The following is a 16,757-nucleotide window of genomic DNA, read 5'->3' as shown; positions in this document are numbered from 1 at the left end:
CAAAAATGTCTCTTTCATAAATAAATAAATATAAATGATATATATAAATGAGGTAGATCCCCTCGAGTTGGTCAATTGAAAAGTAGCTCGCCTGCAGAAAAAGTGTGGGCACCCCTGGGTTAGAGTGTCCGCCCTGAGATCAGTAGGTTGGGAGTTGAAACCCCGCCCGAGTCATACCAAAGACTATAAAAATGGGACCCATTACCTCCCTGCTTGGCACTCAGCATCAAGGGTTGGAATTGGGGGTTAAATCACCACAAAAAATTATTCCCGGGCGCGGCACCGCTGAGGCCTACTGCTCCCCTCGCCTCCCAAGGGATGAACAAGGGGATGGGTCAAATGCAGAGGGCACATTTCGCCACACCTAGTGTGTGTGTGAAAATCATTGGTACTTTAACTTTAACTTAACTTGTGATTTAAGGTTTATCATTATGATAATCGTTAAACATGTTTTCTGAGGGGGTATTTGGTCAAAAAAGTTTGAGAACCACAGCAAGTAAGTCAACATGAGTTGAAAACACACAAACTGTAACACAAACAACTGATCACATCATGCAACTATTATCATTACCTCTTAAAAACATCAAACTCGTCGACCACCGCATTATGTTACCTGCAAGTCGCCACTATGGTTACCAACTCTCTGAAAATATCAACACAACTTGTAGGCAGAGTTGGCCGACCGATTGTCTTCACAACTACCAGTTTGGTGGCTATTTTTAATCTGTGTGAAATCATTTTAATTCTATTCCTCTCAAATATTTAGATGCATGTTTTGGATTTTTAAGAATAATTGACAGATTGCTTAATAATGTATTTTTAGTACAAAACAAGAAAGTTAACAAAGTAACTGGGCTATTCTCTAATTAACAATTCAATCAGACATTTATAGGGATCGAACCCAAAGTTTCTGCTTCAAAACACTTGAGTTAAAAAATGTTGGTAAGGCGATTAAATTTGTTGTTAAATTTCACAAAGCACCATATCATTTAATAATCTTTTTTTTTTTAATCTTATCTATTATCTAAACGGTGTCAGGGGCCATGCTGTGAGTTGGAGAAAAAAAAACGATGTCCACCAGTTGTAACTCTCCCTCTTGTACCTGGTTCAACATAATGCGCTATACCTTAATAGTACTCACACGCACACACAAATGATAATGTAATGATACAAAAGCACACATTTGACAAAGTTTAATAGTCTCACTCACCAAAACAAATAAATAATTTTTAAAACATTTATTTAACATATCTCTCAGCTGGCTGCACGCAACGGGCACATGCAGGTCTGTGTGCGACACCCCTAGACTCCGTGGCATTAAGGCGACCCTAACCTTATTGTATCGGAAATTGGTCCGATATCAGCAAAAAATAAGTATGGGATTATATCGGCTTGCACCTAAAATTTCAGCTACAATCAATCTCGCAGCATGTTTACTTGAGCAAAGCTGGACAGACAGTTAACAACGGAATGTTACCATGACTTGATTAACGTGGACCCCGACTTAAACAAGTTGAAAAACTTATTCGGGTCTTACCATTTAGTGGTCAATTGTACGGAATATGTACTGTACTGTGCAATCTACTAATAAAAGTTTCAATCAATCAATGTCCTCCCATAAGCAAACAAGGAGGGTCTTTCCTTCTTTTTAAGTCAAGTCATTTACACGAGGTAAACATGGTAGGTTATATGCTACCAGGAGCTTGCTGCTACACAACAGTTAAGCACACAATGGCACACAAGCTAGACATATGTAATAAGTGTCCCTAATTGAACAATATTGCAGTCTAAAACACCACATTTTTCAATATAAACCATTATCAAATAATTATAGTTGCATATTACTTCCATATTCAAAGTCTCCAAGGCAGAAACGCATTAAGTAACATGTCCTTATCATTTAACTTACTGCATCGTGCCTTTAATTGATCAAGAAACAATCTTAATTAAAGACAACATACGCCCACTAAAGATGGTTAATAAAGAAAAGGTTGGTGTTTTTCATACCATTGTTCTCAGTTTGACTAATTTCACTTGATCAAGCCTTTTCTGACATTCTACACAACTAAATAAGGAAGGTATGTATGATTTGTGCGGATATCGTGCTGGATCAATATCCTTATCAGCTAATACTCAAGGCTTCAATAACGGTATTGTATCGAAAGTGAAAAATGTTGTGTTGCGACACCCCTGGTAGTGATTAGGCAAAGGCAGTGTTTTGTCACGGCCAGCCACAAATACATTTGGCAATACCCGTTTTCCCTCCCACTAGTTGTCTAGGAGTGCCTTACAGCTGAGTTGGGACCAATCTGGTGTGTAATCCGCCTCTTACCCAGAGTCAGCTGGGATCGGGCTCCAGCTCACCTAGATGGCAGTATGGCTGGTAACTCCTCTTTCCTTAACACACCTGGGGCCTCATGTATTTAGAGTCGCATGGATTTCCTACTACTAAATTGCGTACGCTCAAATCCAGAAAATGTCGTAAGCACAAACAAATTCAGATGCAATATGTTCACACTTATTATTCCAAGCATTTTTCTTCTGCACAGCCCAATCAACGTGAAAGTGAGCTCACATGTTTGAGTGGCTGTGTCACTCTCGGTCCACGCCCCCATTTGAACAGGGATATCACATTTAAATTGGCCATGTGCCTGAGATTCCCCACTTAAACAATCAGAAAGTCAGAATTTAGAAAGATAATAATGAGTTGGATGGCAAAAGAGAAGAATTTAACGGACAATGAGCTGGAGGTGCTTCTTGCTGGAGTGTAAAAATGTAGTCTATTTTCACTATTGTTGCAGGTTAGTGCAGCAGTGCATGTGCAGGGGCAACGGTGTGGTTTAGCATCTTGCACTTTAACATGAGTCTACTTTGCACACAGGCTTGCTTGAAATATCTTAAGATGTAGTTTAGCCAGGAAAAACAGCAAGTCATTAACTTTAACCACTGACTCGTAATGATGCTGTAACAATGGAATACAACATTTTCGAGGTAATTAAGCTTAATGTGCATCACACAGGGTTACTATTAGGACAATCACATAAATTAATGTACTCACCAAGAAATCACAAATAGTGCACAATGCCAGCAAGTAGTTTGTTCCCTACTGTAACTTAGAATGTAAGAATTATACATCGGACCAGCCCACATCGCTACAATGTTGCTTTATTGCAATTGTGCATTGCATGTGATCTGTACATTGATCGAATGAATATCTTTCCTGTTGATATACACTGTACATATTCATCATATGATGGCTTGCAATGTGTGTGTAGTTTGTAGCTCCGATTACATTTGGAAAAGTGGCTGTCACTGCAAATTGCGCTTTAACGTTACCCTGTTCAACTGCATTGTATGGTAAATGAATATATCTTTCTATACATGCCCATAATTCTTTCCCACACGGCTGGCACGGTGTGGCTAAAAGTCAACTGGCACAGTCGTTATCAGTCGGCCAGCTCCCTCTGCAATGGCCCGTGTTGCGAGGAACCCCAGTGTGGTAAGCACCTGTGTGGGCACAGGCAGTGCACGGCCCCGCACTGTGTTGTACTCTACAAGTGGCATTAGCTCTGCGCACAGTTCCAGGACGAGCGTTGAAGGGAACCTAAAGCGGCTCATGAGCCAGATGTCATCATTTGCCAATAATTCTTGTCTGTCTCAAAGAACACGCTCTCTTGGCAGTGTACCATTTGCTATATTGTTTTATGCTGCTAAGGCAGCCATAGTTTTATTGTCTTTCTTGCACAAATTTGCCTCTGCTTTTAAGCCATTAGTCAAACATACAGTACATGTAAGTGGTTTACTTCATCTACACACCACAAAGCAGGCTGGGTAACATGTTGTACTCTTTCCTAACATACACACCCAGACTCTTTTAGGCATTTTGTTCTCAAACACATAAATAGCAAAACATCTACCACTTTTGGAAGCTTTAACATGAAAGCGCATATTGTTCTTTCCTATTAGCAACTGACATCTAGTTGCTCTTTTTGAAAAAAAGAATCTAGAGGGGTATTAATATTTGCTAAATATATCGACAAAGTCGATCAGTTAATACACTGATCCCTTCTGCTATGTCTTCTTAGTCTCTGGCAGACCGGGATGTATGAGCTGTGTTAAAAAAGCATAGGTACAGGCTACATTAACAGACGGTCCCGTGATAATGTGTTTATGACCAAGGGCGCAAAAGGTTGCACGTATTATTAAAAAACGCCTCAAATCCATATTTACGTTCCCATTCACACATAAATTGAATGCAATCCTGCTCAGCACATGAGTCCTGCCCACTAAGTAGTTAAAAAAACTACACTGCTCAAAAAAGACAAAGCAAAACACACTTGTACCTGTGCTCATGATGAGTGTAAGTACTGTAACATTCTGGCTCACAAAGCTATGGCTCATTTAGACCAACCTAACAGGCATGTTTTGGACTGTGGGAGCCATGTGCTGCTGCTTACCTGGAGGCCTCTTTGATGGCATGTTGGATGAAGTAGCGTTGGACATTTACCGGTCCTTTCACCTGCTGCAGTAGTCCTAGTATTGCCTCCATGTCTGTCAATAAGAGAGACAAAGCAAAATGGAACAAGAAGTATGCAGAATAATAAAAAGTGGTGTTGTACTGTACCTGAATTTTAATGGAAGGACGGAAGAATACTGTGTATATTAAAGAGAGATTGAAGAGGGAACTCAAGGTAGATGGTCATGTATGATAATAACACAAAGTACCACAACATTGTTGGATATATATATATATATATATATATATATATATATATTTTTTTTTTAAATAGCACAGCCATGTTGGTGCAAAATGTGGTGCACTCAATCATTCCCATGTTCTCTGGCTTTGTCGCAAAAAAAATAAAAAATAAAATAAATTAAAAAAATAAAAAATAAAAATAAAAAAAAATATATATATATATATATATATATATATATATATATATATATATATATATATATATATATATATATATATATATATATATACATACATTTGGGAGACTCAGGGATCCCAGTTAGTTCAAATAAAAATAGAAGGAAAAATTAAAATAGAAGGATTTAAAAAATATCAGCCGATAGTCAAGGCGATCCTTTTGGGGGAAACAGAGCATCTCCCCCTGAAGTTGAAGAGATTTTAATCATTTGGAAGGAATTTCCTACATATAAATTCTGTAAAAATGCAAGAAAACTTACCAATGGTTTTTATCTATTGAATGTTATAAACTAAAAGCCACACCTCTTTTTCATGACTGTAGCACACCATCAATAGTTCCTGTTTTTTGTTGGGAAAATACCTTCACCATCCATCCATCCATCCATTTTCTACCGCTTATTCCCTTTTGGGGTCGCGGGGGGCGCTGGCGCCTATCTCAGCTACAATCGGGCGGAAGGCGGGGTACACCCTGGACAAGTCGCCACCTCATCGCAGGGCCAACACAGATAGACAGACAACATTCCCACTCACATTCAAACACTAGGGCCGATTTAGTGTTGCCAATCAACCTATCCCCAGGTGCATGTCTTTGGAAGTGGGAAGAAGCCGGAGTACCCGGAGGGAACCCACGCATTCACGGGGAGAACATGCAAACTCCACACAGAAAGATCCCGAGCCTGGATTTGAACCCAGGACTGCAGGAACTTCTTATTGTGAGGCAGACGCACTAACCCCTCTGCCACCGTGAAGCCCTTCACCATACCAATATAAGCAATTCCAAAATTCACAACAGCCATAGTTTATTTCATTATTTCTAGGTTTTGTTTGGTTTGAGAAAATATTTTCACTTGAAAAATGAAAGGCATTTCATGAATACTTGAGATATGATGGTTATATATAAATGTACTTAATGCATAGCAAAATCTTGACACATCTGGATTTAAATCTTTCTTTTTCTGAAAGATTTTACTGCAGTAGAATCTGATTATATTTTCCTTGGCTTCTAAGACCTGGATTTTTCCTTCTTTGTTAAAATAATCGTATTTACACCAAACATGATTGTGTTATTTCAAATGAAAATCACTCCACGATTTTTTACCCATAATACATCATCTATATCAACACATTAAACTCTAAGCACCTAAAAATGCGAAGATGTTTAAGATACGTTTTCTATCAAAAACGCAGCAAAGGCGTTTTCATTTTTATTTTTCTTGCTTATAGCGCACAGTCTCGCTGCATTTTGCGTCAGAGCGATTCCAAATGTCAACGGAAGACACCGACCAAGATATACGAAGGCAACAGACTCGACCAATACAGATTGTTTTACTGGTTTCATACAGAAATCTATCTATCCATCCATCCATTTTCTACCGCTTGTCCCTTTCGGGTTTGCGGGGGGTGCTGGAGCCTATGTCAGCTGCATTCGGGCGGAAGGCTGGGTACACCCTGGACAAATCTCCTCCTCATCGCAGGGCCAACACAGATAGACAACATTCACACTCACACACTAGGGCCAATTTTAGTGTTACCAATCAGCCAATCCCCAGGTGCATGTCTTTGGAGGTGAGAGGAAGCCGGAGTACCCGGATAGAACCCACGCAGTCACGCGGACAACATGCAAAATAAAATCAATTTAGCAAGAAGAATAGCGGAATTACGCTAAGTAGCAGACGTCTGGGATCTCTCGGACTGTAAGTAAAATTATTGTGAAAATTCTGGGCAACAGTGTGACATTTGCATGTGAGCTATTGTATTATGGCACTGCCATTTGAAATTGTCAATAGGTGGGATAGTTGGTTGTATATTTGTGCCCTGCAAATGGCTGACGTCCAGTCTAAGGTGTAACCTGCCTCTCGCCCGAAGTCAGCTGACCCGCGATCCTAATGAGGATAAGCGGTATAAAAAATTGATGTGTGGATGCTTCACTGGCTTTTACTCACTTCTTCCAGGTTTGCGGACCTCCTTGATGACTCTTGTCCTCAGCTCTGCCTGACTGCCATCTAGTGGGGGTATGAAGATAGTTTCCAGCACAGCCGGTTCAGAGTCTATGCTCTCTATCTGGCTCTGTGGACTCAGACGTTCACAGTTGTATCGCTCCTCTAGCGGCTGGTCTTCTTCACCATCTTCGACCACAGGTGTCTCCTCGCCCATGTTTTCGTCCTCCCCATGATCTACTGCTGCTACTATTTTCCCCTCCAGGCGTGTCTCTGCTACAACGTCTATCTCATTGGGCCATTTTTCCCCTGATCCCGGCCCAGGAGGTCCATCACCATTACTCTCGATGTCTGCCACATTGCCATCCACTCCTGCACGAATGAAAAAAAATTGTCCTGATCTAAACAAAAGCTCATTTTGCAAACCATCAATACTGCAGTCTTACCTTTGTGCTGTGCTGGTAGCACCTTTGGCACATTCTGTTGCCCTTGAATCCCGGCAGGACTCTTTCCAATCACAATGTGGTTGGTACCGACAGGTGGAGTCTGGGGTCGCCGTAGTAATGGTGACATGCTCCGCCTTCTCTTCAGCGTGGCACCAGAATTGGAATCACCAGAATTTGTCCTTTTCTTGTTTTGAGGGCCTGCCACAAACTCATCAGCCTCATCGATCATCATTCCCTGGGAAACACAAACAATTGAATGTGAAAGAGCCCCAATCTGCATGATAGGGAACAAAATGGGAACATGGACATGTTGAACCTGCTGAGATGCGGCGTCCTCTCCAGTGGACACTTGTTTTTGGTGACCAAAAGCAATAAACCTAAAACAAATGTCCAATAAAGAGGACGCTGGCTCTCAGGAGGGATTTTCTTGAAAATGAAATCCGGGCCACTTCAAGTCAAGTCAAGTCAAGTCAAGTCAAGTCAAGTCAGCTTTATTTGTCAATTTCTTTACATGTAAGACATACAAAGGAATCGAAATTATGTTTCTCACTCTCCCATGCGTAGACAAAAAGAAAAAGAAAACACAACAGTAAAGTGCAACGTGAATATGTCTACCTACTAAAGTGACAATATATGTAGTTCCTGTTGTTTTTAAATAGGATATGGCTGTAAACAATGAGTGTTTCATCAGTAGTGCAAATACTTGTGATATACTTAGCAGCAGATGTGTGCATTTTTGCATAGTCATTAGTATTGTTATTATTATCATGATTACAGTAATTCAGATAGTTCACACAAAGGGCAAATACATGAATTTGGGTGTATTCCCCAAAAAATGGAAGTCAAAAGTGTACATAGGAGGTAAAGCGTCCTCGCTGGGTTGTATACCTTCTTATCCTGCTTGAAAGGGTTCCCAAACGTGTGCAAACGTTTAGGTTGATCTGGGTCGATCTCTCTCAGAGGAGACGGCATCATCTTCAGGTACTCCTGGTAGTTTCCCATCTGAGCCACTGGAATACTGTGCAGGTAATCTAACAGCAGTGACACACAGGAATGAATAACTCATTGGACGTAAATCTGAGTGGATTATTGTGACATAACGGTGATCAATACCTTCATCTTGCCCTCTGATTAGTTTTTGTGATGTCCTCAGTAGGTTAGAGCGCATTCGAGTAAGCTGATCTAAAAGGTTCCGCCTTGGGATGTCGTAGGCATTTCGGTATGCTTGAGGTTTTACGTCCTGTGAACGCGATGTCTCTAGTTATATTTTCTAGTTACACCTCTAACATGAAGAAATGTCCTCGTGATCCTCCACCCACCTTGTTGAGCAGGGCGATCTGGAAGCCTGCAAATTCTTTGACATTTATGTCCACCATGCGAAGCGGAACCTCCCCAGTGATTCCCTGAAGTAGCTGTTTAAAGTCTCGCCTGTGGGCCAGAGACAGCGAGCTGGAGTGGTTCTTCACCCTTATGCCAGTTTCCGGGGGAGCCTTCTTTCCCACAGACACAATTAATCGCTCCGACTCTATCTTTGCCTTAAAGAACAAGAGGAAAAGACGCCATTTTACAACTATAGTCATTTATTTATTAGCCAGTATTTTTACCTTCACTGAATTTGTTGCTGTATTTAGTGGGTAGCATATTAGAAACCTCTTCCTGCGTTCATGAGAGGGAAGCGAGATGAGTACCTAAATCCTCGTGGGTGGCTTGGCAGGATGTACTTAAATGAGGGACCTGGGGCAATTCAGGGTGCCCCGAGCTGCTGGGCACCTTTCACCCGAAATTGGACCAGGCGTATGTTGCCAAGGTGCAGCTTCAGCCTGATAGGAAACCCCCCTCACAATATCTCTCTGGCAAAGGAAACCTTGTTGCGATGTTTACTACTTGGACAGTCAAGTTTGGTTGTTTTCTCTACGTCCACCATACCTAAAGCCGATCCTAGCTGGGCCGATCTGAGGATCTTATTAATGCATCCAATCTCTGCCATGATTATTTATCTGTGCGTTTAAGCCTTTTTTAGGTGGAAAAAGTCACAAATGAGATCTGTATATTTGTGGAAAAAGACACCTTACCCACTTTGCCCCCAGTGCCACCCACACTGGGGTAAAAGTAGCTTAAATGTATCTAATAGGTTTCTCGATGTAAAGCACTTTGAGTCACTAGTGAAAAAGCACAATATAAATACAGTATAATTCACTTCATTAACTCACACTTCACTTGCTGGCAAATTTTACTTCAAAGCGCAACCTGACTGTAATTTAAATAAAACTATTACCAAGTTTTGAACAAATAGATGGCATGCATTCAAGTAAAACATTAAAAAAAAATTCTGTGTGAAATTCTGACAATAAAATGTAATTTGTGTCTAAATATTGGTCTATTTTTTCGGTTAATTTAAATCATGCAAGCAAGTAATAACATGGGATTAATAATGATTATTCTAAGTTCAAAACAGCACCACTTTAAATATAAATATATTATTAAATATATACATATTTTTTACATGCATATACACAATGTCCAACTATGCAGCACGCAACCACAAATACCACGCTCCCCACTTCCCGTAACTCTGCCGCTCATCAACAAAGATATACCACATACAGGCAAAGATGATTCTAAATTTGAAAATCAGATGTTCATTAGCCTACTAGGAGAATAAGTGTTGGACATTGGGGGTTCAAACTTTCATTCTGGGCTTCACGGACACTAAAATGGTCAACCACATTCCTTCCAAAGCGTTCACAGAAATGGCATGCAAGAACATGGAGTGGTGGCCGTCTGGTGTGTTTACCTGCTGGCTGAGCTTCTTCAGATAGGAGATGACGCTGTAACTCAGACCACAGTCCATGCTGTCTCCGATTAAATTAGGTGCACCCATCATTCTCAGGGCCTTTTTTAAAGGCTGTCAAAAGATAGCAAGAATAAGAATTTCAATGACCGAGGTGTTGAAAAAAGGCTGTAGGAGAATTGATAGCCACTTACTAAAAGGAAGTACGGAGGCATGGTCTTCAGGTACATCTCAAAGGCTTGTCGCCACTTAAGGTTTGGTTTTAGTTTGTGCACTTTGAACAAGTCATCTGGAGCAAAAATAATGAAGAGAGTGAGGAGCAGCTAATATTGACCTTATTTACCGTCAGATTGATAAAGGCTTCACACCACACTTCATAAGACAACAGTGTATGTCTCACCGAGGAGTGGGAGGAGCACGGGGTAATTGTAAGGCATGACAAAGAGGTTGACACATGTGAGAGTGGTGCTGGCTTTAAGGTAACCAAAGGGTTGGCCCAGGTCATTCTGCTTCCCGCTGCTGTTAACAAACACCTGAGGAAAAAAGACGTGTTATCTTTTCATATAAAGTCAAGTATTTTTGCGTTGAATCACGAGGATCAAAAGAGGTATGAGAGGTATGTGTTGTGTATATAGACCTGCCAGCACATGTGTGGAGACTTCCTTTCCAGAATGTACTGAGTGAGAGGGGAAGGCTCCAGTTCATATTTGTCAAACGGAAGCTTGTCTATCACCATGGGCTCGCAGTCCACACAGGAGAAACGCACCACAGGATGAGCAGTCCGGGGCGGCTAGGAACAGGATATTAACACAGGGTTAATATACATTTACAGGTCACAGAAATAAGAACACAAAAGCTGCCTTTACAAAGAAACTGATGCTCAATTTGATTGATATTGTCAATAACAACACAAAACAATATTCGATGAGCTGGAAATCAATGACCAACTAGTTCTTGTCAGATGGTTCATCAACAGACAAATTCCAAAGCAAGACAACGCATCCTAATCTCTGCTTACCAGCGTAGGAGAGTTCTGGTCCGGCCAGAAGGACTCTGGGATGGGCCAGTGCCCAACTGGAACCCCTGTCTTTGGATTTGGACGCACATAGATGAGTTTGTGGCAGCTGTGCCACAAGTGTGGGCTGAAGGACGACACAGAACGACTAGACTCAGAGTTCTCTACAAAACAGGAGAGGACATTGTTTAGTCAAAATGTGGCATGCTATTTGGCTGTTAAAGACATTTCAAACGGACATTTCTGGAACAACGGTTCTCCTTTCATTGTAAAATGGCACCGTGAAGGAAAATACAAACTGCACACAACTTTCCCACAGATTTGTGCATGGGGGATACCGAATTATAGTGCAATCAAGCTGTCACACCCAAATGAGAATGTTCTTTAAACTAATTCAAATTGTAGTACGTGTAGAGTACAGTGTTTATGCGCTATTCAAATGGTGCGTTTCAGGTTAAAAAAAAAAGGTCAATATTGTAATCGGGGTCGTGAAGAGGGGGAGCTCGGAACTGGAGTTAGTGCATGTGCCTGACAATACGAAGGTCCTGGGTTCGATCCCCGGGCTCGGGGTTTTTCTGTGTGGAGTTTGTATGTTCTCCTTGTGACTGCGTGCGTTCCCTCTGGGTAACCCAGCTTTCACCAACCTCCAAAGATATGCACCTGGGGATAGGTTGATTGGCAACACTAAATTGGCCTTTGTGTGTGAATGTGAGTGTGAATTCTGTCTGTCTATCTGTGTTGGCCCTGCGATGAGGTGGCAACTTATCCAGGGTGTACCCCGCCTTCCCCCCGGGTGCAGCTGGGATTGGCTCCAGCACACCCGGCGACCCCGAAAGGGACAAGCGGTAGAAAACGGATGGATGGATGGGTCGTAAAGAGGAATTGGTAGCTCCGCCTGTGATTGCTGTGTGCCATGTTCACCAAGAAAGACTTGACCGACTGAACAGACAAGAAATGACAGCAATATGTTCAGTAGAATGGAAGGAGGGGAGATGATTTTGTGTCCTTCATTTAGTCAGTAGAGTTGTTTGGCTGTTATGTATTATTACTACTGTACTACTTGTTACCTCTGTATTATTATTTCTATCTTCAATCAATCAATCAAGGTTTACTTATATAGCCCTAAATCACCAGTGTCTCAAAGGGCTGCACAAACCACCACGACATCTTGTGAATGTTATGTAAATATGTTGTATATTTTCCAACTAGCTTGTCCAACATTGCAAGCAGCTGTGGACAGTGATGGGCACATGTGCTGACGTAAACAACAGTAACCAAAGCAAAAAAAACATGTAGCCATTGATGCCTAATATTGGTGCTTAATCAATGCAGACTCAGCCTTCTGCAAAAAGTGCTTGAAGGTGATATTGTACAAGTAACGTCTTGTAAGTAGTGTAGCGTCCTGACAGAAGCACACTGAGTCTGACGCTCTTTATACATTTTTTTTCCAACCTTAAAGGGGAACTGAAGTTTTTATTTTTTATTTTGCCTATTGTTCACAATCATTATGAGAGACAGGATGACGGATGTATTTTTTTAATAGTCTCTCTTGTAAATAAACATAACTAAAAGTCCACTTACATTGGAGCCATCGGGAGGTCCTCTTTTTCACCAGTAAAGCCCTCCGAATAAAACAAAGCGGCAACAATACTCCATTTACACTTTGTTACCTGAATTTTAACCAAGTATATTAGTATATTGTTATTATAAGTGCTAAAGCAGACAAACTATTTTTGGTGACGCATTGTCACAGAGAGCATAAAGCGTGTTGCCGCTGTATTGACATCAACTGATCTTTTGGAAGTGTATTTTATATCATAAATAATGTGTCTCACCTGGATAGTAGAAGGATGAGGAAATAATCCTACAAATTTGCCAACTTTGGCATCCATTTTAGACCCGAAAATGGCAAGAAAGACACAAAAACACACTTGGTTTCCCCCACCTTTTTCTCCGTGAGAATTTTGACTAATTTTTCCATCCAAACGGGAATATATAAACATCCAATCAGTCTGCATCCTAATGACAGCAGGCATTGTACAGTAAGTGATATTTTATTGTTTTTTTGGCTCTCATGAAGTCTGCAGGGAGTAGTAATCAAAGATGTTGGAATAAAAAAAAAAAGATTGTTTTGATGCATTTTTGAAATTAATGCGCTGTGTATCCTTAAAATGATCAAAACACGTAAATATTACAGTGGTGTGCCGTCAGAGCTAGCAAGGCCTGTTCTGCTGGCATAACATAACCACAAATCATGATCATAGTTAAAGATTAAAAAAATGTTTTATTTACTTTCCCTAAATATCTAAAAGTATTCATATCCTCTTCATGTCATATTATGCTCCTTCCACGCTGTTGTTTTTGGTTTATAGAGTTTTTATCCACTCAGAATTCAGTTAGCTTATGTTGCCATGCTGTACCAAATCTGCCTAGAGCCTTCAGAATCAGCATTGCAGGCGTCCATGCGCTGTAAGCGAACAGAGACATACAGTGATAGACAATTACAATAGCCAATCAGATCACGCGTTGTTGTCAGTAAGGCCTTCTAGATGGCCTAAGGCGGCTATATAGTGATGTATGAGCCAGGTTATATAATAACTCCATTACCCAGCATGCCACAGTAGTGGGGAACATGCGCAGTAGCCCCGTTTTAGGTTCTTAGTGTAGACATCTTTTATGATCAAACAAGACAACACATATATTTGCAAGGCCATTTTTCAAGAAGGATATTTAAAGAGAAACTACATCTTGTGAGAACATCTCGGCCGACCCTGGAGCTAGCTCAGTTGTCCCGGCGATAAAATGTGAGTTCATATATTTTATTTCTTTCACATTAAAAATGTTTTTTGCAATTTAAATTTTGACAGTACTACGTAAGATATGCTTTACGTGCTGATGTGGGTTTATTGATTTTTAAATGCGCCACAAAATATCCCATTTTGTACAACGCGCAGTAGTGTGTAAATGTGTTTCTGGATAGTATTTCTCCAGCAATGGTCATGTGGTGATATCAATGATGTCACCACATGCAGCCCTTTGAACACTTGTGATTTTGGGCTATATAAGTAAACATTGATTGATTAATGATGGTATTTTGAGAGGTAATCATTGAAGTCAAACATCACTGAAGGCCCAGGTGTGAAACGCACGGCCCGCCACTGAAATATTACATGGTATTATAAATGTGCTACATTACATTACAAATATACTTACAATGTGGCTATAAAACCTTGATGGAGGAGTTTGGATGTTTTTACAGTGCTTTATAAACAGAATAGAGTGACTCCTATAGGTTCCATTCTAAGCAGGTGATCACATTTTTTTACTTTTTTAGCTGGAAAGGCAACATTCCAAAAAAAGTGCAGTTCTGCATTAACATTTCAAAAGCAGCCCTTATAACATCACTATCTAGTAGCCAGAACTACACAGCACTTTCTCATTATGCACCAATGATGATTACAGCGAGCGAAGTTGCATTCACAAATACTCGGAATTGTGAGTATCAAAAATTAAAACTCACTAACTGATGTTTTTTTTTTGCACATTCAATAATTATGACAACCCGTTGTAGATTGTATTTCTTATTTTTGAATGCATTACCTAAGTATTTCCATTATTAGTCTGGAGGCAGTGTTTTTTATTTTACAAAAATTTAAATGTTTTTTTTTTTTAAGTACCAGTTTGGCCACTGCTTTTAAAGTACCAATTTGGTACTAGTATCAAATATTAAGTAAACAATACCCATCACTAACTGTTTTGTTTGTTACATAAAAACCACACAAAAAAAACACAGAAGGAGGTTAAGTTGTATTTGTTTTTAAGTTTTTTGCTCTCATTGTATCTCTCACAGTGTCCATATTAGCTACAATTATTATCACCTACAAGTCTTTATCTAAAACTCTTATGTTGTACATTGTCTGCAGTACACAGCAGGATTCAATCTTTACATTGATTGTGTATAATCACAGTGATTATCAGATGTATTGATCATTGCGGAGGGACTCACCTTCGCCTACAATAGGCGGATCTGGCCCAGTTTTCTCAAAATTAATAACTACACCACTTTGAACTTTTTGGACTAGAGACTCCAGACACTGGTTCAGCATTCTCTGCGTTCGCACGCAGTATGAGCGCCCTGAGACAAAAACAGAAACGTGTGTTACTAACACAGAAAAAGTTCAGGCTTTAAATATTTACAGTAAATATTACTAAAGCATATTTAGAAGAGAATGTCAAACCTCCTGTGACTTCACACATTTGGGTGATGGCAGACTCATCAGTGGGAACGCTACCGAGCTGCTCGTTGTCTGCCGTTGCTGCTCCTGGGAGGCGAAGCACCAGTGCAAACAGTCTCTGATCCCAGCGGAAGGGCTCTTTGGTCAGCTCGCTCCCAGCCAGAGGCGAGTTTAGAGGCAGGTGGAGCTGCACAGGGGCAGAATAAAAGTGCAAGGTAGATTAAGAACATAATTTATGAACAGCTGACGTTATCAAGAAAATAGTAATGCAATTCTCCCACCTCGTCTGGGACCCCTGAGCTGTGTGTGAGTTTGTTGCCATCAGTGATTGTGATGATCACAGATGGCTCAAGGAAGAAAGGGTTACGCCCCTGCGGAGAAAACAGCAATCATTAGCAACTTAACAATCCATTAGTTTTCTGTACTGTTTATTCTTGTCACGGTCAATGGGAAGCTGAAAGTGGTCCCAGCAGAAAAACATTCATTCACATTCACACCAGATTTGGAGAAAGAACACACAATACAGCTTGAAACATCCAGCACTGAGGCAGACTTCTCCAACAATATTGAATAATACATTAGCATCATGCAAACAATAAACATCAGACAGTGAATGCTTGTTGTTGTCAGGATCCGTCCATTAAATGATTGTTTTTTTTTTGTATTGCTCGTATGAGACCCAAGCCGCCACAGCTGCACGATAGAGGTCAGCCTTGTCTTACTGCATCACAGAGAGCATACTTAAGGAGATTTACACACTGGAGAACTGGTGTCACTACTTCGGTAGAGTAATCTACCCGTGCCTACTCGCAGAGGAATCCATATGAGAGACGAGTTGAGAACATGAAGCCAGATGGAGTAGTGGATTAGATGTCTCCGATGAATAACTACACGCTTTGTTATGGCCATCAAATCCTTCACTCAACAGTCTACATCGAAGTGTGAGTACTATTCAAAATGGTATACTGGAAATTTAACTATTACTAAAGACACATTCGTACTGTTTGCCATACATTTATTTATTTGTGCAGACCTCCACAGAAAAAATTTGGTGGATGACATCATGACTGTTTCCTAACACACCTTATATGCACCTGGTCTGCCAGACAATAAAAAAATGCAGCAGGGGGATCAGTGTTGCCAACTTAGCAACTTTGTTGATATATCGAGTATATTTAGTAAGTATTCACACCACTCTGGACTTTTCTTTTTTTTTAAAAAGGCAACCTGCGACAAATGTAGCAACTTCTTCTGGACTTTTCAGACACTTAAGACAAAAGTTAATTTCCTGCAGTGTCCATAAAAACTACATAAACATACACAAATATGAAAGTAAGTTTATGACACCCCCCACCCCCATGGTTAAGACCTCCACTTGAATAAATAAACAGTTGGTG

At 40.4% G+C, this 16,757-nt stretch overlaps 1 protein-coding gene across 5 annotated transcripts in view; it reads right to left on the bottom strand.

The window, feature by feature from the left end:
- ints6l (integrator complex subunit 6 like) overlaps positions 1-16,757 on the bottom strand; it is a 48,558-nt gene that overhangs the window by 4,121 nt on the left and 27,680 nt on the right. For 3 of the 5 annotated variants that reach the window (XM_061901690.1, XM_061901687.1, XM_061901685.1), the window contains 14 exons: positions 15,642-15,731; positions 15,364-15,547; positions 15,132-15,260; positions 11,129-11,289; positions 10,748-10,900; positions 10,511-10,643; positions 10,305-10,399; positions 10,114-10,224; positions 8,639-8,854; positions 8,433-8,559; positions 8,208-8,350; positions 7,320-7,554; positions 6,880-7,245; positions 4,458-4,551 (listed from right to left, as the gene is read on the bottom strand). In XM_061901690.1, coding sequence (XP_061757674.1) covers positions 4,458-4,551; positions 6,880-7,245; positions 7,320-7,554; positions 8,208-8,350; positions 8,433-8,559; positions 8,639-8,854; positions 10,114-10,224; positions 10,305-10,399; positions 10,511-10,643; positions 10,748-10,900; positions 11,129-11,289; positions 15,132-15,260; positions 15,364-15,547; positions 15,642-15,731 — 2,237 coding nt within the window. Of the gene's footprint in view, positions 1-53; positions 4,111-4,457; positions 4,552-6,245; positions 6,820-6,879; positions 7,246-7,319; positions 7,555-8,207; positions 8,351-8,432; positions 8,560-8,638; positions 8,855-10,113; positions 10,225-10,304; positions 10,400-10,510; positions 10,644-10,747; positions 10,901-11,128; positions 11,290-15,131; positions 15,261-15,363; positions 15,548-15,641; positions 15,732-16,757 lie in introns of those variants that run through there. The other 2 variants (XM_061901686.1, XM_061901689.1) reach the window with 2 other exon arrangements.

Source organism: Nerophis ophidion, linkage group LG05 (assembly GCF_033978795.1).
Source record: "Nerophis ophidion isolate RoL-2023_Sa linkage group LG05, RoL_Noph_v1.0, whole genome shotgun sequence".
In the NCBI taxonomy this organism is placed as follows: Eukaryota; Metazoa; Chordata; class Actinopteri; order Syngnathiformes; family Syngnathidae; genus Nerophis; species Nerophis ophidion.
This window is presented reverse-complemented; position numbering and strand designations above follow the sequence as displayed.